At 40.7% G+C, this 23269-nt stretch overlaps 1 protein-coding gene across 6 annotated transcripts in view; it reads right to left on the reverse strand.

Annotated features, from left to right (window-relative positions):
* CHCHD6 (coiled-coil-helix-coiled-coil-helix domain containing 6) overlaps positions 1-23269 on the reverse strand; it is a 109020-nt gene that overhangs the window by 34934 nt on the left and 50817 nt on the right. For all 6 annotated transcript variants that reach the window (XR_015806050.1, XR_015806049.1, XR_015806048.1 and 3 more), the window contains 2 exons: positions 17102-17172; positions 1594-1729 (listed from right to left, as the gene is read on the reverse strand). Coding sequence is in view for 3 of the 6 variants with exons in the window: in XM_014871957.2 (XP_014727443.1) it covers positions 1594-1729; positions 17102-17172 (207 nt within the window). In the remaining 3 variants the exon portion in view is untranslated. The remainder of the gene's footprint in view (positions 1-1593; positions 1730-17101; positions 17173-23269) is intronic.

Raw genomic sequence — 23269 nt, forward strand, 5'->3', positions numbered from 1 at the left:
AAAACCTACAAAAACCTCCACCAACTCCAAAAAAAGACCCAAGTTACTAGTATCTTTCACTGCCCTCTGCTGTTACCACTCATTTAGCTTCCAATTTTCTCTTTAATAATGCTGGACTGGGGCTCAGGGCTGGCAGCATCCCAGCCCCTTTCTCAGGCGGGTTGGAGCCGCAGCTTGCAAATATGCTGAAGTTTAATGCAATCTGTCTTCTTTGGTAATCACATTCCACCCGCACTGCATGCAATAAAGATGTATTGGTAAATGCATTTGCTAAAGATATACTCCACTGAAAAGGCTACAAGCCTGATTTAGAGGAGGCAAGGAGGATAACAGAGGCTGGCAATAGATGCACCAATGCTCTGCTAACAGCAACCAGGGGCACGGATTGTGCAGCAGCAGCACAGGCACCACTTTAAAGCTGAGGAAGAAAAAGCAACCGCATGTTTTGGGAACTGGGGACTTTAGAGATATCAGAGAAAAGCCCTTTCCCTGGCAGCTTTAACCTTGCTGATTTGCAGACATACAAAGACCTTCTTTGTAAACAGGAAGGAAAAAAATTCCACTAGGACTAGCAACAACATTTGGTCTAATATATCCTGACAATTTTCCCATCTCCTTCTGTCGGGCTTCTTCTGGGAGCCGGCTGGCAGCTTGTTTCATGTTATACTTAAATCAGGCATACAGCTTCCTCTCACAATGCTAATGCAGAGAAAGCCTGCTTCCATGAAATATCCACCTCTCCCCCACCCTTTGCTTAAGCAATCCCATGAGAGAAGTCTCAATTTTCTATTACCATCCTTTTCCATACATCCTCTTTACTATATTCTTAGCACCTTTTGGAGAATTTTCTACCAACAAAAAAACCCCAAAAAAACAAAACAGAAAAGTCTGCCCTTGGGGGACACCTGACCCACCGAATTCTCGCATGGCCCAGGACCATATCCTAGTTGCAATGTCCAAATACTTCATTTTCTTTTCCCCTTCACTTATTTCAATAGTCAGAAATTCTTCCAAGGTATTGAGCAGCCACTGTCCTAAGGCATCAACAGAACCTATTGGGACTCTGCATCTCAGAAGGAAGAGCCATAAGGCTTCCTGGCCTCCCACACAAGATGAAGAGTTTTAGGAGTGTGGAATTTTCTTAACAGACAGCAGTTTTGCCCAGCACAGAACCTTTCCCCATGCTAGAATGAAAAGAAGCAAAACCTCCAACTGAAGAGTCCTAAAACAGGAGATGTTTAGAGCCTGTTGAAAATGTGACAAACATTGCCAAAATGGATTTACATACTGTTTGCAGGTAAAACTAGGGAAAATCATTGACTGACTTTGAAGCCTGGGAGCATTGGTTCTACTGTTTTGGTGGCAGCTCAGTACAATAGGACCCACAGACAGGAGTGAAGGTGGGACATACCACAGTGTGACTGGGAAAGGTGGAATGAATGTGGGAAAATTAATCCCAAGGAAGATTTGTCTCCTATGAAGATTGCAATTTGACTAACAGATACCACAGCTCTCAAAAACACTTCTCAGAAGAAAGCACCATGCAAAACAAGACAGCAAGGCCAGCCAGTACAACAGAGAAGCTTTTGTTACCTTCTGAGCTGCACTAACACAGCGCTGATATTCCTTCGCCAGCTCCGAGCAATTGAGCACTTCATGTTTGTTTTCTCGGAAGCACTTCAGAATTTCAGACTGCAGGTTTGCACAGATAGGATCAGCGTTCCTCCTCCTGCAGGGAAAACAAGCACAGAATGATATGTGAAGAGGAGTTTTCAACCACTTACTACCACTTGGCTAGCAATACAGATATTAATTTTATGCTGGAGTCATGTAGTACTAATAGAGAAACTGGTGGGAGCAGCAATCACCAAAGTGGGTCAAATGACCAACAGTGTCTTTCAGTTGAAAAATCCAGGGTACTTAGCAGAAAGAAGTAACATCATTTTTCTTAGCTGGTGTAGAAGGCTCTTTCACCCTTACATAAAACATCATCTCTCCTCTGCAGTCAGGAGGAAAAAATTCCCCAAGTCCAAGAGTTTCAATGATTTTCTCAACTCACACTGGGAATCTTTGGCAGAACTCAAGAATCCTGGCTGGGCCTGCACTAGATCTGTAACAGTCTGACAAGGAACTGAACAGACTTGTTGAATAAGCCACCTCCATCTATTGAATTCTCATCTATTTAAACACTAAAAGAAATCCAGCATGGTTGGAAGCACTGCAATTCTCCTAGTTACTAGAAAAAACCCAGAATAATAGCAAGACCAGATATCTGTTTCTTTGTATTTCTGCATAAATTAGTACTCATACTCTGTAAATGGCATTGACAGCTACCCAAGAACAATTAAGGATGATGTTCTTTTACTCTAATGTGCATGTGTACATATGGCACATCATCAGCAACAGTACCAATAAAGGGGAAGGTCGTTGTAAAACAATCCCAGAAACAATGGCACAAACACAGTAACAACAGTGACATCAGCTGCACAGACAGGCAGACACAAATTGCAGGCATTCACAGCACCATGGCCATGGTATGTTTTATCAGAGAATAAGAGAACATATGCTTAGGTGTAGCAATCCTCAGATGTCATCTCCTAAACCATAAATCCATTTAATTCCTTGCATTTCCTGCCCCAATATGCTTCGAGATCTGTGCCCAAATATCAAACACACCTCTTCATTCCAAAGCACTTGATGCTACAGGCAGATATTAATACCATGCTATGATGTATTCATTTCCACAGTAACAACAGGCATTCATTCAGCAAAAGGGCTTCATAGCAAGCCAGAGAGAGGGAAAACATGACCTGTCTCTGGGCATGTCACAGTGTCTCAGATGAAGCAGATTTCTAAGAAACAGGAAATCTTAAAGCAAGATCTTCTAAAAGCGTTTGGAGAGCTCAGATACGAGTTTCCAAATCATGCACATCTGTGTAAGGTGCTCAGGAAAGAAGTGGAAGGACCAAAAGAACAATTTTGTCTTTTCTATATCAGCAACCTGGGTGCACTCTCACAATAATTTGGTTGAGATATACTCTAACTGATACTTCTTCAGTCCTCAGTCTTAATGTCAACATACATTGACAGAGTAGGAATTTATCAGTATGACAGCCACACTCTACAACACTGAGATTTGGATCAGAAACCAACAAAGATACTATACAGACTTCTTTTTCTACCTCTTCACTAATCTTACAGCTTTTAGAAGAAACTTATTCCATGCACAGTCCCTAAGGACTAGTGTTCATTTCTAATTTCTATGTTATATAGCAAATCACCTTTAAAGCCTCTAAAATCCATATTCTAAAAAAATCTTCAAATTTTGGGATAGAAAAGAACCTAGAGAGAGCTTCAGAAACTCATAATGTTGGCATTTTGCTTTGTCACTAACTTTAATATCACTCTAATCAAATCAGTGAGACTGTAGAAATGATACCAAACAATACCAGGTCAGGAAATACCACCAAATCCCTCAATTCATTGAAAAAGTTAAGACTTTTAAAATTAGTTTTTTTAAACTCAGTGATGTTAAACTGAAGGGCATTTTGTAATTTTCATATAGAAACCTGGAAGAGCTAAAAGGTACAGCATACCACAAACCAGTTTGTATTCATCTGAACTGAACAATATGGTACAAACATCACAGAGATATTTAAGGGTTGTCATTGTCAGCAGGTAGAGCTACAGAAATTGTGTTTTGCTTTATATCACTGTCCTTCCTATTGCATCAGTCTTCACTGCCTAGAATAAATATGAAGTTAGGACCCACCTGTGGGCTCAGACAGTGCTGCAAAGTCGGTGGCCCTCTTCCTTAACAGACCCCTTGGTGCTCAGCACACAGGGCTATTTAAAAGCCACACAGTGGTGAGCAAGAAGCCACAAAAAAGAGTATTGTTGGCTAAAGCCTACCAGAGGCAGAGGATCAATCAGCACAGACCAGTATGCATTGCCCAGCAAGTATTTAAACCAGCATTCCTACACACCACTTCCCACAACACAGGGAGGATTTATTTGGTACTGTGTACCCAAAATCATAACAAGATTATTCTCCTTTATTTCTTCAAAATAAAACCTCAAGCTGTGGTTATGCATCAATTGCACCAGCTTCCCAAAACAGATTTAGAGACGCTAATCAAAGCTGGCTTAGGTAATTATCAATACAAGTTACTGTGGAATCTGGGAGTACACAAGTTATCCACATCCAGCAGATTAGTTCTGGTACCCATCTGGACTGGAAAGAGGCACCTGAAGTGCTCTGGTGAAGAGCTGCCTGAGATGTTTTCCTCCCTGCACAGCAATCACAATGCCTGCCCAGTCTGAATCAAGGGGGTGCCACTCTCCTGCTCACATTGTCTCAGCTTCAGGCTGCAACATTTCCACACTGGGGGAACTGCAGCCCTATACACATACAACAGCTGCACCTTACGGGTGTCTGGCTTTCCTTGTACATATCTGAGACAAAAAGGAACTAAAGCAGCAGCATCCAAATACAAACACATCTGTAGAATGCAATGACATTGTGCGTTGAGTTCCAAAGGAGGTGGACTTTCCTCAGATATCTCCCTTCACTCTTAGCCTAGCTCAAGGCTGTTGGCATTAACTAATCTTTAGAAAAATTTGTCTTCTGGATACCCGACCACACTGCTCCTCATGTGTCATGAGGGTTTTTGCTATTATTTCTCATATGAGAGAGAAGGAAAAGGTGGAAAAGTGATGAGGTTTGTATATACAGCTAGCAGAAGACTTTTGTGCTTTGACCTTTCTCCAAAAGTGGGTGAAAGTTTTAAGCACATGTCACCACCAAATGAGATAGACAGTTGGCCTCTGCCTAAAATAAAGTATGTTGCAACTGTTATAACTATTATCAAAACAGGTGTAAGAGGCACATTTACAGCAGCTGGAAAAAGGCAGGAGAGAAAGGCTGGGCTGGGAAGTGATAGTACAATATCTGCAGAAGGAAGTACAGAAGACAAGCTCTGACAATACCTTGGAAATAAATACATGCAGGACATACAGAATATGAAAGATTAAATCAGTAACATACAGTCATCTGTTTAAAGGAGGAGAAAAGGAGAAAGGATGACAGGTTGGAAAAAGGAAAAGATGGATTTAGAAATAAGATTCATTAGCAGTGCCTCCCCTATAACAGAGAGGAAAGAAACCTTTGCCTTGCCACTGTGCAATGGGCAGGAAGGCTACATACACATGAAATACATGATTTCAGAACTTTCTCTCCCTCTCCCATGGAGGGATTTAAATCTTTGTCTGGAAAAGAAGGGAGAGGTTTTCTTAAAATGAAACAAAGGGCATTCTTCTCCCTACTATCCCTTGAGGTAAGACAGAATGAGCACAATCTTGCTGCATTTTGACACCGAGAGTTACCAAATCCTTTCTATCACTGCATATTCCCTTTACTTTATTTAATAAATGAAATCTCATCAACTTATCCTTCTTCTATTATCACTGCTGACATCAATCTGATAATATTGGCTTGGCATGGAATCGTGCTATTATATGTCCTCTTGATATTTAATTTAAGAGAAACGTCTGCAGTGGGGTGAATATGTGAAGCAAGCTTTTTATTACTGGCAGCAGTAAGGACGCTGGGAGTGAATTAGACATTCATCTTAGTCAGGGCCAATCTAGTGGCTCAGAAGAGGTTTTCTTCTTAACCCTCTCCTAACTGTTCAATAGCAGCAGGTAACAGCTGCTTCAGTCAATCACTGCATTCATTTATCTTGGCAAATTCATTCCTACATGGATATAAACCCCATGAAGAAGTATGAAGTGTCTGGGAGGTTAAAGCAAGTTTCTTTGAGAATTTCTATCATAAGCACTGCACTAGTAAGAAAAGTGCTGGTCTAGATGTCCATCAGTTAATCAAGAAGCAACACAGTTTCTGAAGACAAACACCCAAACTCACTGCAAAAAGCAATTAAGGATGTATCATCAGGATACAGGCTCAGAGACAGAAGGTTTCAAACAGCACTACAGCTACTACTTAGGTGCTGCTGACAGGTTCCCTTTTTGAAAGAATTACAGACTCAGTATTGGAAAGCAAGGGAAAGCTGGAAGAGGTCTATGCATTTGCTGGTCCTTCCACCCAGCTGAAGATCAGACTACCCAAGCAAAGATACAACTTAAATGCTTCAGGAATTGGAACTCTTTACCTAGTGCAAAACCAGTAACTCCACAGTGAGTAACACACCATCACTTAGCTTTACTGGGAAGAACAGCAATTCCAGATGGAATTAAGAGCAAGATCTTCTTTTTAGGTTTTGCTCTGGGAAACCATTCGAGCTGAACAAAAAACTCAAGACAGAGGCTGATGGTTTCTAAACTCAGACACTTGGACACCTTTGCTCAGAAACTGATAAACAAAGGCACACAGGGTCCCTCATATAAGCAAACTTAAAAGTAGATGGTTCCAGCACACAGCTGCAAGCAGCAACCCAAATGGGCCAGCAACCTGGAATTTCTGGTGGGCTACAAAATCCAGTGACTGGGTTAGCTGCTTTCTGCTGCATTATTTGACTAAGACCAGTGTCTGAGCCAACTTGAGCAAACCACATTAGTCACCAGTGTCACTACAGCACAGACAGTCCTAGACACCAGCAATGAGATGCACTGGCAGCACTGCCAGTAAATCCCAGGGCACACAGCAGCAGTTTCTGCATGTTGGGAAAGAATCAGACACGTGGTATAGCTGCTTAGTATGTTTCTATATCCAGGGTCCATTACACATCTTTCAGACTAAGCTCAGTGATGCTTTGGTCACATAAATGTGGTGTGCTGCCAGGCTGCACTGTACGTACATAAAACCCAATAGGTGGTTAACTGACCTGTAAAACTGCATCTTCCCTTGGGTAGCAATTGGCTCTGATGGTTTCTCTAACATGTCAGAAAAAATTACTCCAGACAGATGCAACACACAGCACATAGAAAGGTTTCATTCTATCTCATTATTGAATCCTTGACATTTACAGCAGAAAATTAAACACAATTGAAGCATTTCATTCACATATAACAAACTCATCAGCACAGAACAAACAGCCAGGCAAGCTAACTTTCAGCATAGACTGCAGGATGCTGCACTATCACAAAGCAAACACTGTGCCCTCACTACAAGCCATGGGATTCCCTGGTCCTGCACATCAGCTTGATGACGAGTTTGAATGGAAGAGGTAAGAGCTGTGCTGCAGCTGCGTGGCAAGGGGAATAAGAGATGAAAGAAGATTAATAGATTATCCAAATGTCTACTAAAAATCAGTAATGTTTAAGCTACATAACCTAGCACAGTGTAAACAAACTGCATGTTTCATGAGGCTAAACTAATATGATCAGGAAGGAAGTATTTCTGATCAGCCTCAAGTATTCAAAACACTGCTCATCAGGCTTTGCCACTGATCCAGGTGAAATAGAAAGCTTGCAGAAGTAACACACTTCAAAGCAAGATAGGACAGACTAAAAGAAAAGGTGAAACCTCATGACAATTTTCAGAAGAACAGGGGTGCTACCTCCAAATTTCAGCTGAAGCCACTGTATTCCTGTCTAAATCCTTCTCACATGCCTTGTCACACTGTCAGCAGCACACTCCTGCACACCTGCAGTATTTCCTCTCTTTCTCCCCCTTGACAGCTGCATTTCAATAACAGGTCACCTGATTTTATTTTTCCATACATTGTTCATGGAGTGCCAAATTACTGACTATTTCAAAGTACTGTGAGTTTCTGGGTGACTCTGTGATCCTACAAAATTTGTCACTCAAGTACTTCCCAATCTCAATTCCTGTTTTGACAGCTTGTTTGAAACTGCCACCAAATTCCCCACTGGAGTTCATGCACTCACTGCACCCTTGTTCTTCCCAGGACAGATACCTCCTTTCCTTCTGATCACAGATACACAGAAGCTGTTCTGAAATCTTCTTCTGTGTAAGTAATTAGATTCTATCACTGAGAACAAAAGTTGCCACAAAAGTCCAAGTCTCAAGTGTCAGCCACTTGCTGTGTCACTGTACTGCATTCAGTAGAAACAGCCTGCCCCAACCACATTTCATTCATCAAATGAAAAAAAAACCTCAAAAAAACCAAACTCTAAAACACACAGATTGATGTCGAAAGTGACTAAAATCTAGCAGCTTTCTGTAACAACATCTAATTTTGGGAATCAACAACAACTTCATTTCAGTCATGAAATTGAAGCAAATAGATTGTGTGACCCATGCTATGCTTGCTCCAGCTCTCTATGTGACTTACTCCAGTGTACCACAAACTCCCCTGTCCTCCCACATGGTTTATCCTCACACACAAGTGGTCATTTCCCATTTGATCAATGGGTCATCCTGAAAGACTTTGACTCATACTTCATTGTGTTTTGCCAAGTGCAGTTTCAACCAGATTTAACTGGCTTCCTTAGAATCCATAAGCTGCAGGCACTGGGGCTGTGGGCACTGGGTCTCTGGGGGAGCAGAAGGGTAGCAATAAGCAAAAAACTGTACTAAACCATATAAAATAAAATTCTCATCCTACTGAACCTGCAAATGCAATAACTAATCACCCCGATTAGCATTCTGCATGGCAGATGGCAAGTGGTTTAGAATAATGAGAGACTTTTCCCCACAAGTGGATAATTCCAACATACATTTGGATGTAAATTCTTTACTGATTATGATGGTAGAATACTGAGCTATGAGAAACTGTCAGTTTGGAAGATAAAAGGAAAACTACTGCCTCTTCCTTCACTTGCCAAGAGATACAGAAGTTAAGAGAACTGAATCTCCTGCCCACAAAGCCATGCACCATTTTTTCCCAAAGATGCCAAGCTACTAAAAGTTGACTAGCAAAGATGAAGAGCCTAAAGTTAGCAGCAAAACAGTCTCTGGAAGCCAAGCAAGAATGAGTCAGAATCTTGTTGCTGGAAGGAGTTCTCTGAATCAGAAAGGAAGCTGGCTCAGCTCCCACAAGGCAGAAAAGCAATATAGCAAGCAATAACTGAATCTGAAAACAACACACAGCCCAACAAGTGACCCGAATAGGGATTTTCTTTCTCCAGATAAAAACATCATCTAAAAACTGGTTAAGATCTCGGGTCAGGAAGGGAAGGCATGCAGTCTGTGGAAGATGCACAGCACAAGCCCTAAGAATATACGGGTTGTGACAGTGCTATACTGTTTGGGAATTAGTTGGGGAACTGTTGGTCTATTAAATACCTTCCCAGAAAGTTTTCTAAATGAGGGACAGAAGGCTCAGTAAATTTCTCCTATGTGAGATGATCTTATAATAATGTCACTCTGCAAATGAAATGTTCTTTTTTTAAAAGAAAACCCTGACTACCCATTTGAACAGCAGTTACTTTTCCAAAATGCCACTGAGCACTGCACTAGGCTCCTATAGTTTACTTCATGCTACACAGAGAGATGGACAAAAATTTTAGTCCATTCATATATTCTGCACTGACCCAGTGGTATATCCTGCTAAAGATACCAAAACAAATTTAGAGAGGAGATTGAAGCTGCTGGTGCTAAAGTTCAGGTGGGATCTGAAGCTAAACACACACCTTCTTAAAAAAATCCCCTTGCTTCTGCCCATATTTTCTAATCTTTAAAACCACAGTGCCCCCTTTTACCCAGCTGTGCAATTCTGAATACTGACTCAGCAAAGATCCCCATTAAGCAGCTACTCATCCCTCAGAGAACATCAATAATGGTGCTTTCAAAGCAGGCATACATAAAAAGTTTTGAAAGTCCGTTTTTGGGGGGAGGTTGGGGGGTTTTCTTTGTTTTTGTTTTTAAGTAAATATTGCAAACTCAATAAGTCCTCAGGAAAAAACTTTATAGAAAACAATTTAGATAACATGGTACCAAGTCTGGAGAAGAGCACCTGAATTATCTCGGGCAAGTGAGCCTGTGGCTCCTGATGCTGCTCCAGTGTGCTGCTGGTGGCCCTTGCAGTCAGCACAACACTGACCAGCTCTCTCCAAGGAAACAATATTCATCCCTGAACAAGTGCTTCTGCCTTCCAAATACCAGGGTTTTGGGTCAAATAGTTTGAATTGTAGTTGGTATGGTGTGTATATATATATATATATATATATATATATATATATATATATATATATATATATATATGTATGTATGTGCCAGACATGCAACTAAGAGACACTGCCAGGATTAACAAGAAAAATACAAGTATAGAAAGAATCAAACCCAGCAGGGTTCTCTCATAATAGGTTGAGTATCCCCTAGCCTAGAAAACCATTTTATCAGAGTAACTTCATGAATGATCAAAATCACACAAACAAATAAATAATAAATTAAAGTTACTGAAGCCCGATTTTATGGCAGAGATTTTCTCTTCTATAAGGGAGAAAAGGACTTCAAACAGTCATCAGCATTAAACACCACCAACCTCCCCTGTGCAGATGCATCACCATGATGCAAGGTGTCCACAGCAGTCCTGCCACAGTCCTTATTTCCTCAGAAGACAAAAATATAGAAGTTCTGACCTACATTACAAACTATTTCCTCACATTTCCCCTGCTGGTACTTGCCTCTGGTGTCTTCTACCACCCCTCCAAGACTTCAGGAGGAGACTGACTCAACACTAAGGACACAGCGTGTATAATCCAGAATCAGGAATACAATTACTGTTCAAAATAGCAACATTGCCCTTGAAATCAGTTGCAACTGAATTAATGACCAGATTGTTAAGAGTGTTACCTCAACTTTGCCTCAGGCTGCTAATTAGCAAACAAGTCATTAAATCGCTGGTAACAAGTGGTTTCTCAGGCATTATTGCTTCTGACATCTTTAATTCACCACTCTTTCTGGAAAGCTTCCCCAGACAACTTTAACCTCAGTCCTCACAGATCAGCCCCATGCCATTACCACCAGCACATTATGCCACACACACACTGAAGACGGAGGCAGAAAAGCACAGCAGGAATAGGCTAAGCTGGGTCATTCATTTATATTCATGACACCTTTCCTAACTCAAGCCAAGGGAAGGGGAAGACCAAAGGGACAAAAAGTTCTGGATTTTGGTGTGGATTTGCCATTATTTATAAATACACAATAAGATACTATGAAATCTGGAGAAACCTTGCTTTTACCATGATACACGTTGGAATATGCAATTCCCAATGTGAGGGCAGAGATCTGATTTTATTTTCACTGCATTCTCCACAATAAAGAGCTGTGAACTGAAATATTTCATGTCTTCTGATGCACAAAGTATGACTGAGGTTTGTTTTAACAGCTGCACAAATATCTGTGCTTTTGAAAACAATCTGGATTTGGCCTGCCAACAAACCCTGATCTAAGGGCTTTATAAAGGCAACATTACTACAGAAAACAAGTGCTTTTCGTGTAAAAATCGATAGCAACAGAAACATCCCTAACAGACTACATGGAGTTTTTGGCACCTCTTCCTTTTCCAGTCGAGTCCTTGCTATTCAGATCTTATTTTATAAATGCCCAAGTTCTACCAACATAGCAGTGAAGAAATGTTCCTGCAATTTTGAAGAGACACCAGTTTTTCAGCACTAACAGAACTGCAGTCTCAGGTCATTGGACTCATCTCTCATCACGCATGAGAGGAAACACCATACTGTGAACATCAGATTAAATGTTATTCACTTTATTAACTGGCCAAAATAAAAATCTTATTTAGAAGCAGCATCTTAGTAATCCCCAAGAACTGAACTTCAGAAAGACAATGCAAAGCACACAATCTAATAAATTTTCAAGATTTAAAATTTGGTTCAAAAAAAGAATAATCTGGCCCAATTGGAAAATTTATGGAAATTCACTGCACATATTCAACTTCTGTTTCCACATACCATATTCCTAAAGCAGTAGGGGAATATATATTGCTAGGAAATCAATGCACTGGTACAAGTAGTTGCTTAACAATAGGCCTTCCAGAATTCATAAGGAAAATGTTTACATGCTAAGGTAATGAATGAATAACTTTGTGAAGCAGAAGTGAAAATGATCATAAACTTTTTCTTTCAGTAAAATGCACACCATCCATGTAAAATGACACAAAATTCACCCATATACCTTTACCCTCTTCTGAAATAAATTTGAGAAAACTCATGCATTATAATCTCTTAGAGAATATTTTAATTTCCTACTAAGAGCAACTTTATAAAAGTGAGAAACAGAAAAGCTTTGACTAATAACCCATCTCTTTATTTAAAGATTATGAAACAGACTCAGTGCAGACAGAAGGAACAACTAGCACCAACCAAGCACCAAGGGAAGAAAAGGACTGGGACAATGTCAAATAGTTTTGGTGAAGATATTATCATCGCAGGGCACAAAAGCACTATGCTGAGGTAAGGCTATGGATGAGCTTTCAGAAAGAATCAATCTCTTATACCTGAAAACTCTTAAACCTCTGTTGGAGAGGCTCTTAATTTCAACACTAAATTAATCATTTATCTAATCTAATGATAGGAAAAATCTCAGAGCAATTTTGTTTGAAAACTATGATGTCTTTACCCTTCTCCTTTGGCTTCACAACTGTCCATATAATCACTGTTTCAGACCTTGTCTCCTGGGCACAGTCTTCTGTTGAAATATCCAAGGCCTCATAGTAGACTTCAAGATTAACAAACTGAAGTATCACCACATAACCATTTCATAAACTTTCCAGATCTACACATAGAAACAAAAAAAGGTGCCAGTTAATCTTGCCATTTTAACTGAGGGGCCATCAGCCTCATAAAATCTTGTGCAATTCAATAAAATCTTCATTTCCATGAATACCAAAAGCAAGCCATACATTCCCTGTTTCCAGCAGACAATCCATCTATGAACTTTCTTCTCCTACCCTCACTGGGTCAGTGTGGTTTCCTACTCCACATTCAGCCAGGAGGATACTACTTGCTAGTTTCTCTAACATAACCACCTTAAATACTCATGTCCATAAAGTTTAAAGATCTTAGGACCATTAAATGAAAGTCTTACATAGTAAATCCTATATGGAGTAAATCTCTTTGGCAGTTTCTCCATTGGAAAGCTGCCTTGGATTCACGGCTGATCTCCACCAGAATAAGATACTGCCATTCTTTATGCACTCCTTGATAACAACACAAAGTATATGCAGTCCTCTCAGAATAATATGCAAAGCAACAGAGACATCAGTAAGCAGCTTCAAAAACAGTTCTGAAAACTATAGGGAGATCTCAGAGGGAAACTCAGCTTCAGAATAATTTTATCTTTTAACAGCTTCTTAATCCCCTCACCCAACTCCTGCAGCTTTACCTTTTGGAGTCATATCCCCACCCAGACTAATTCTTGCATCCAAAAGCAACAACTACAAAAATAAATATTTTTTTTTTAAAAGTGATAAGTCAACACTCACAAAAGAAAATAGATCACAAAAAAACCCCTCAAAACAACAACAACAAAAAAACCAAACCGGCATTTTGAGGATAAATCTAGAGTGCTGCACTAAGCCATAACCTCTTTACTGATGTTTTTTTCTGTCCCCTTAACAGATTCAGGGACTGTAATAACATTTAATCCTCAGAAGCTAATCTAAATGTAACACTCAAAAGAAGACAAAGACAACGCAACAGAAAGAAAATTTGGCCACTGCCTTTTGGGAGTGCTGCTTTATCCCTGGAGCGAGTGCATTAATAGAGCTTGGAATGAAATGCCATTTTATTCTCTGTAGCAGGGAGGGGATTAGCAAGTTGTCTTCTCTAAACCCAGTCTGAGTCATGGCTCTATGAGCACTGAGAAAAGGATGTGGAACGAAGGGAAGGGTGGGGAGCACTGGCTTTTTATTTACACGCTGCTTCCTTTGTGGGTGGTTACTGATGTGCACAGTTTGCTAAACAGGGAAAGAAGGCAGGGGGAAGTTCTAGGTCCCCTGACTTTAATTCTGTTGGTTAACAAATGAGAAAAATAATAATGCACCAATTATAACAACATAGTTGAGACAATATGTCCGTGGCAACTGTCCAAATCACCACAGCATGCAAGCAACAAGGGCAAGTTGCTTAAGGTGCTGAAAGCTGTGCTCAGTGGTATCTTGTTGCTAGGATTTTTTTCCTGGGAGGAAATAAAACAGGTTGGACAGAGCCCAGAACAAAGGAGAAGGAGACACTCTGATAGGAGATATGTGCAGATGAGAGCAGGCTGGCTTCAGGTGAAGAGATGAGGAACAAAGTCCATTGCACAAGTCAGGCCATGCAGGCATCATACCTTGAAGTGGAAAGCAAGAGCTAATGACTGTGTCATTGATTTAATATGAAGCTCAGCACTAAGTACTTCACTTCTGTTTATATACAAAGGGAGATAGGAAGGTTCACTTGCCTACTTTGCAGGCATGCTGTGAAGGGACACTGGTGGAAAGGTGTACAATATTCCTAAATCCTGCAATGCTTGAAAATCACTAAGGAGTGGAAACAGTCCATGCAATGCTTGACCACTTGTGCAGAGCTGTAAGCGTTGATAAAAGAATTACAAAAGTCATTAAATGCCAAGAAAACACTGGGATTTTGTTTCAGATATTTCTTCTTTTTGCTTTGACATGAACTTTGAAAAACAGGGTAGTCACTGTGGAAAGAGCCCCGGCCCTATTTCCCTTTTCCTCCATCAGCTCTGCTGATACAAGTGGCAGAAGAGAACAAATACAAGGCTCAAGTGCCAGGGGCAGGTGTTCACTGTGTAACAGGGATAACAGAAGCTCAGGAAGAGACACAATGGTGAAGGATATGGACTCTCTGCAGGTGGACAAAGTGCTACTCCTGGATTCCTTTCCTTAAGGAGATACCATAGTCCAGCACTGGAAACAGGCAGACCTGTACTTCATACTTTGGCTAATATTCCATTTCACATAATTTTGCGGGAGTGGCAGTTTATTCCTGCAAACCAAAGAACGAGATCTGCATAGATCAGTCTAACCTATCTTAGCACCTACTGTCCTTGTATGTTTAATGTGAAAGTGCAAATCAGGATGATCAAACTATTCTTTCCACTGAAGTCACAGGATTTTGTAGGTTATTACCATAAACAAGCTGCAGAAAGACCTGAATGTAGGATGCCTAGCAAGAGAACCTCACAACACACAGACTTCAAGTCCTACCAATTGAGCATGGATGCCAGTGTAGGAAGGAACCTTCCCCTGATGCTGTCCAGCCGTATCACAACCCAGGTGTGAGGCACAAGAACACTTTAGGAGTATTTGTGCAGTGTGTTGTACACAAAGCAAGAATATGAAAAGGGTCACTGCATGCTGATGGAAGTGACACACTGCAGGCTGATGGGGGAAAGCAATGCTTCTTCCTACATGTACAATTATCAAAGGGCATTATCAGTCCCAGATTAAGAAACTCCAATGCTCAGCTCAGCACAACCCTGGCTATTTCTGCTGTAAAGAACTAGAATGCATGATATTCGTCTTCATCCTCAGTTTCACTCGTGCCACTCATCTTGTCCCTTTTCAAGACACCCCCAGACACATGATTTCTTCACACAAAAATCACATTAGGGCACATGTCTCTTTTTGCTGCAAAGAAGACAGCCCAAGGAATCTGTCTCGTTATAATGGCTCAAGTTCATATTGCCATCAAATAGAAGAGCACTGTACAATAAGGCCAGAAGCCAGGGACTGTTAGATGATAAAGGCTCAAAGAAAAGGGGAAGAAACCCTTAAGAGATCACACACTCTCTGAGTCTTGAAAGAAAGAATTCATTAGCATTTGTGCTGGTCTCTACCACTAACCTTTGCAAGAAATGGTTGCATTCCTGAGTTTCCTACATTACCAGTCTTCGTTTCCACAAGAAACAGAACAAACCAAAGGAAACAGAAACATCAGGAACCAACCTTCAGACTACCTATAAAACATAAGGTAGTTATAGTCTGCAACAGTAAGTGAAGAACATAATCCCAAGGTCCCAGTCACTTCCTTTACCAAGCCACGAGGATAAATCACCACTACACAAGATCATGACAATTGATCACACATTTGCAGAAGCAAATCCAAGAAAAGATTCCATTGATCAAAGACTATAAGAACGTTTTGTTCTATCAGTTTTTTAAATTTTATTTTAAAAGATAATTTAGAATTCTGCTATGGAAAATGGGATGGAAATGCAAGCAATGTGTTAGCTGCTTTGTTTTGGCTTCTTTAGCAATTTATTGCCTGACTGTCCAAACAAAAATGTGAAATTACAACAGGTTATGTGACGCTTTGGCAGTCAAACATAATTTTAAATAAAGACAACACAATATACTGCACACCCCACTAACATATTCATCATTACTATATTATCTATTTATGCAATTAAGTATTGTAGAGTCTGGATTGGACCCAACTGGACTACATATGCTGCTACTCCAGTTTATTGCATGTTGGCCAACTGTTTACCCAACTGAGATCCGAGTGCTGCTCTTGACAGCGTAATTGCTTTAGCCTCATTAATATTAAAGAATTATAGAAAATATTTTTTCTTGGGCAGCTGTTAGTGCATGTGGAACAATAAGTTATATAACTCTACTGGCAAATACAAATATAATTTAAATACTATACATGCTCACGGTAAAAAGGCAACATTAAAGGCCCACTTATTGTGCAAAGACCAATAAAAAAGACCAGAAAAATGATTGCAATAATTCTAAAAAAGCATTAATGAAAATTACAACTCTAGTTTGAAACCAACAGGGATAAGATTTAGACTGTTTGCCTGTTTTTTCCCCTGGACAATGAAAACTTTAGAAGTGGTGCCATTCTTCCTACACCCAGCCCAATGCTGCAGTGTGTAGGTTAAATACAATGGGTCCAAGTTGGAACAGATTAAACACGTTCCATTGCTATTTTGAAAACCCGAGTAAATATTTCTATTTAATCTTAATTTTTAAAGTCCTTCTCTTCTCCCTCATCCTTCCTTGCAATATCTATCAACTTTATACTAAACTCTGTCAAGCTTGACACAGAGAGAATGCTAGCTTGCACCTCCTCAGCCCCCTCAGTACCTGACAGGAGGTAACTTCACACTGTTTACAGGAACATGCAGAAGATACACACAAAATGTTATGAAATGCAACTGGAACTGCTGAAAAGAATAAAAATGGCTCCTCACTTTATCCGTTCCTCTGCCTTGGTGGCTGCCTCCTGATACTGCTCGGTTGTCAGCTTGTAGATCTCTGCATTCTGAAACAAAGAATAGAATGCTCAGCTCTAAAAATTAAAGGCGTCTCAGATCTTATCTTGTCACAAAGTCATCTTCTATAATTAATAACAATTTCCAACAACAAACAGAATATTCAGTTCAAAGAACACCAGAAATACTTAAGAGTCGATTTTATTTTCAGCAAAATGCATCAAGGCCACAACACATCCTTCATTCCAAGGAAGGGAAAGAGAGGGGAAAGGTCACTACCAACCAACCATGAGCTTTGGTTATTCCATGTAACCATAAAAACAAGGCGTTTCCAGCACAGACTTATTTTGAGTTTGGTCATATTTTGTTCTCTTCTTTCATTAATTGCTGTGAAGGATCTTGTAAGTTACTGACATGCAAGTATCAAAATTGGCTGCTAGCACTGGAAAATCCATTTTACATTTCAGTGCTTCTACTTATGTTACTTATTCTTTAAAGGAAAATTATGCAGCCTGTTTCCCTTCTAACAACATAGGGAGGCGTATCAGGTCTCAGTTAAGGTGCTGCCAAACAGGGTCTTGAGTGTCTTGCTGCAGGGCTTAAGAGGTTTGCATTAAATTCTCCTGAACTTGCACAGAAAGAGTTTTAGCTCACAACTGTTCAGTGGCTAAATGTGGAGGATGAATTCCTCCTGTGGGCTGCACTGAGGAGCCTCCCAGGCACAATCAGCAGGAGAGAATGGCTGCACTCCCCCAGCGACTGCACTACAAGGTCTCATGTCACTAAACCGCTGATAAAGCTGCTTTAGGCAGAGCCACTGGACTCCACTGGCCACTGCCTCGCCCGAAGCTCATCTGCAAGGCTCCTACTCTGAAAAGGCACAAGCAGAAAATATGCAATAATCAATCAAAAAAAAAAAGTGACAAAATGGTATTGAAAGCGAGGACAGCTATTCGTTTAGGGCCAGTTGGAGCTGCTATCTCGTCTCTCCCCGAATTTGGTCATTTTATATAGAATACTATTCTTGCCCTTCTTCATTTATTTTCCCATAAATGCAGCCGTGGTCCTGCGCATGATGAGCCGACACATACTGTTCAGTGGTTGGAAAAAGGAAAGGACAGATATAACTCAAGTTCTATTAGTGGTTCTGCCACTTGTGCAATCTTGGGCAAGTCACTATTTTCCATCTGCAAGTGAGGGATAACAGCTGCCTGTATCTCTGAAGTTGTGTGAAGCTCAGCTAATTGGAAGGTTTATAAAGATTTTCAGAACCTGGGCTTCAAGGTACTATATTTAAGCGTTTTATCTCTGATGCCTGAATTTATGTTACATACCAAAGAAACACAGAACAGATTTTTCTTTTTCAAACTTTGACCTAGGAGACAGATTTAAGCTGAGAAATCATGAAGGACTAACCACTTCAAAATGCATTTTACCGGCAAATTATCATTAATGTTTTTGTTTACTTACTTGTTACAGAGTGGTCAAACTTCAATGCTATTAAATCCATTTTTCTCCTTCCTATATTGAAAAGTTCAGCTTTTAATGGTGCCTTTTTCTCTGGCCTGTAAACAGACCTCATGACTTATAGCTCCCTGCTGTTACTTATTCACACATGAAACCACAAGACCTGTGCTTCATTAATTAAATTTGCCATTAAAAATTAAATAATGTGAATAAGTAGATGTAAGCGTTATCTCCATTGGGCTTCAAAGGTCTCACCGTTCCTCCAATTACTACCCAAGCAATTTCCATATTTCATACTGTCTGATTTCTCAAAGGGATTGGATCTGAGAGATCAGAATGAGAGAAACTGGGAAAAAGAGAAAGCAAGGTAGCAAATTTAAACATTTTTCAGGCAATAGGAAGCAGTCCCGTCAGATACTATTAGCCTGCAGCACTCTGCAGTGGAACAGCAGCAGGAGAGGAAAACAGGAACAAATCTGTTGTACGTGAGACCCAGCATGAGGTCGCGTTTAACTCACCTAAAGAAAGTAAGGATAGCCAACAGAATAATTTGCTGGATGCACTGTCGATTAAAGTGCTTGTGGCACAGCCTTACCAAGTTTATTAGAGAGAGTTCAACTGCCCAGCACTTCGGTCAGGATCATCTTCAACAACATCAGCTACGGACATGGACAAAAATAGCTGGGAAAGGAACCCATGCTATGGTTCTGAATTCTGCAGCTGCTAAAAGCAGGCAAGTGAGAGCCTGAACAGAGGCAAGAATCTCAGTGAGGGGAAGGAGGAAAATTTGGTCTCAAAGCAACCACCAGGCATCATGCAAAGATTGAGGAGGGGCACAGAACACCTTCAACCTACAGATAAAGCTGTTGAGTTTTAAAAATGAAAAGGAAACGTCTTTCCCTGTGATCCACCTGGGTCTCTTGCTGTTGATTCAGACCTCTCCCCTTCAAAAACTCTAAACCCCAATGAATATTTCTAATAGTATGAATCAGTACCTTTAAATCCTTCTCCAAGTAATAAAAACAGGAGGCTACCATTTAAATCTGAGTTTGTTCAACAAGCAGATTTTTAAAATACATTTTCCTTGGCCTTTAGACCCTTTCTAACCTTGGGAAAGTCACATTCCCTTTTGTCCTAAACATTAAATGAGCACCAAAAGGGCTAAATGGGCAAGAGAAGGGCCTTTCAGCGTGGGCACAGACACAGCAGGTTCTGTGATCTGGGCCTTCTACTAACAGAGAGTAATTTTCCAAGTATTCTCATCTATACTACTTCAGACACAAGATCTGCTTCATTTTCAGCAGTTTACCACCATGCTATGGCAGGAGAGAACGTTTCAGTGGCCTAGAACTTTCGAGGGCTTTATAATACAGTTGCAAATGAGGAGCTAAGGCAGGAACCACCTGAGCACTTCCCCCAACTTCAGCAGGGTCGCCTCCACACAAGGGTTATTCAGCAGGATCAACGTGTGCTATTTGCACTTGAAACAAAGTCTGAGCTGTCTGTAGTCTTAGTGAAGTCCTTTATCTTCATAAAACGATATTCAGTGGTACAGTAAAAGAGAGAAAATTCCACACGAAATTACAAGACACGAACACTGCTTTTAATTTACTTTCACAATATTTGATGCTTGAGATAAAATGGCAGCTCACAAAGAAAAAGTTGAACACGAGACCTCAACTATTATTAAATAAAGCTCCTGACAGTCTTAGTTGCAGAAATAAGTTTAAAAACAGGACCAAAGGACACCGTAAAGGCTCAAATAACAAAAGACACAGAAAGAATGAATGAACCACCTAAAATGTTTCACTTCTCTCAATAAAGCTGAGCCTTAGGGGAGTCAACTTCAGAACATTAGAGCTTTGTCATATGGGGAGAGAGCTCTCCAGAGAGGACAAACAAACAAAGCAGAGCAAAGCAATGTTAGTTTGAAAGATTTTTCCTTGCTATTAAATGATGGTTCGTAACAAATAATAAAAACACCAAGAAGTTGTAAAAATACATAACCAGAGCCTAAAGTGCAACAGAACCACTTTCCTTTACCCTGCTGTTTTTCTACAACAGATTTGCTGCTATGCCCTTGCTCTTCACTCTCCCAAAACACCCTTGTGCTAAAAATTCCCTTCCAAAGGGAATCAATTTTAAAACTTAGAGCTAAATTTGGAGTAATTTTAATTCAGCATTCCTCCTTGGCTGCAAACATGCAGAGAAACTCCAACACTCACTACTACACCTCACTACACTGCCCAGGCCCTTTCCAGAACATATAGCAAAGAAAGTAAGAAAACATAATAGCAGAAGACTGAGTTCTCAGGGTTGTTTCAGGAGGGAAAGTAATTGAAACACAAAGAGAAAACCCTGCCAGCTCATTCTCACACTGACATTAAACCACATTCCTTACAACTTCAGTGAAACGTGCTACTTGCAGTAACATGTAAAATAGAAAACTGAGCAAAACAAGCATGAGGAAATCAAAACCAATCAGATTTCAGGTGAAATTATTTGTGAACAGTAAGCAGCAGCATTAAAAACTTGACACTGGGACAAAGATTTCTCCATCAGGTTTAGTTCGGGTCAATAGATTGGAAGGTGTCTTGATTTAAAACCAACAAACCCAACCACCATCACCTCAGATATCTTGAGATATTTTGACACCTCAGAGTATAGAAGCTTGTCAGTGGTCACGGTGTTTAGAGATACAAAGAGGATTAACAGCTGTTGAAATGCTGCCAGCCTAGATGGATGCCAGTGATAGCTGTGATGAAACGGAGCAGGGCAGTGGGGGCTTTGACAAATGCTGCAGACGACAGCCGGGAGATTAGATGGTGCAATCTGCCTCGCACCTGACAGACGTGTTGCTTCGATCCCTTCTCCTGACATCCACGCTCACCAGCTTGCAGCCAAGTGCCCTTTGCAAGCCCCTCTCAAACCCAAAAGAGCACAAGAGGCAGTGCTGTGAGTGGGGCAATACACGGTGTGCCCCACAAGGGCGCTGCAAATTTCTAGGACAAACAGGTAAGGAAAGCAAAGATTACTTCTTACATATCAAATGTCAGCTGGAAGACATTCAAATTCCTGCTTCCAGCTGCTACTGAAGCCAGAAATAAGACCTCGCATCTCAGATCCTGAGAAGCAGCACAACTGTGGCCTGCCTGCACACTCCTGGGGACAGGCAACACACACATCCCCAGGATGCAGCTGCTGCCATGAGGAACTCCAGGAAGCTGCAGAGAAACATCAGTCAGTGCCAGCTTTGGGAGCCCCCTTTGCTCCCAGCAGTGCCTCAGGGAAGCAAAGGCACACCCAGGCTCCCCACAGCTCAGCAGGTTGCTGGTTCACACGCACTGTAGATCAGGCTGTTCATCCTCACCACTCAGAAGTCTCATGCAAACAGCTCCTAACAGATTTGAAAAATTACCCCATGTACCTGCATCCCTCCCACAGGTACAGAGGCAGATGAGCCGAACCAATCTGTTCACTGGATGACCCTATGGATGTGCTGAAATCAACCCACACAATCAATCACTGCTATCAGCTTTGGTCCAAAACAGGGAGTTTGGGAATTTCAGAATACGCTGCAAGAAACAATCTCTTCACCTCCTGAGCTCACTCCTCTGGCGTTTCTGCTCAGCCCATTTGCTGGTATCAGCAAGCAGTTAGCTCATTCACATTTCCTCCTTCCCATCAAATGCACATAAAAATAAAAGCCAATTAACAAGGAAGAGAAACATGCCTATAGAGCATATTCACTGGAGCACAGAAGTTAAGGGTTAAACTGCTTTTTTGAAAATTTATAAGCTTTTTTTCTTAAAAGGTAACAGAGAAAAGATGCAAGGAACTACAAACAGCTTGCTGATATGGAAAAAAAAGATTTTTTTTCAGCCAAAGCCAACTTCTAAACACAGCTCTGTTGTTTGCTGTTCATGTGTGGGTTCATCCACTCCTCCCGCTGAGACCAATAATGAAATGAGAGCATTGAATTTGTTCCATTCTATTCTTTCCTTCAGCAATAAGCTGTGAGATCATAAATTTTGGATTAAGATTCAGAGAAAGCATAAAGAGAGTAGTGTCCACAGTAAGAACACAGGCAAGTTAAACTAGTCAGGAACAGAAGTACATTCCTCTTTGAACAGATCTTCTCATGTCTGCAATATTATCCTGAGTTGAAAGCAAAATATTAATTCTGTAGCATATTTAGAAAGCTTCTCAAAGATAAAATCCCCCAAAGAACACCTATCTCCACACAAAGCTTGAGGGAGGCAGAGCAGGGGAGAAGAAACATGGCTGGGATCATCCTGTGGATGGCAAATTAGGTACAAAAAGGTTAAGCTACAGCCCCCAAAGCACATGGAGTCAGACTGTCTATGAAGGTACCCTGGGAAGAGTCTAATTAAAAACAGGTACCCCACAGCAAAATGGTATTAGGAACTTCCAAAAGCTTCCAGTGCCTCACTGGAAATATGCAGAAAAGCCTCATGTTATCTTCAAGTCAGAAAGGCAACCAGCAAAAAAGAAATTATTACTACAGAAGCAATTAAAAGGGGAGGAAGGAGAAAAGAGAAAGAAACACTGTGTTTATATGAGGTTGCTTTAAAGCACACTCTTCTGAAAGACTACAAACAAAGCACTGCCAATTCTTTAAACAAACTCTGGAAAGTAAAAGCAGCTTCAAAGAGAAAG

The sequence above is a fragment of the Sturnus vulgaris genome, chromosome 11, assembly GCF_052056855.1.
Source record: "Sturnus vulgaris isolate bStuVul1 chromosome 11, bStuVul1.hap1, whole genome shotgun sequence".
Taxonomy (NCBI): Eukaryota; Metazoa; Chordata; class Aves; order Passeriformes; family Sturnidae; genus Sturnus; species Sturnus vulgaris.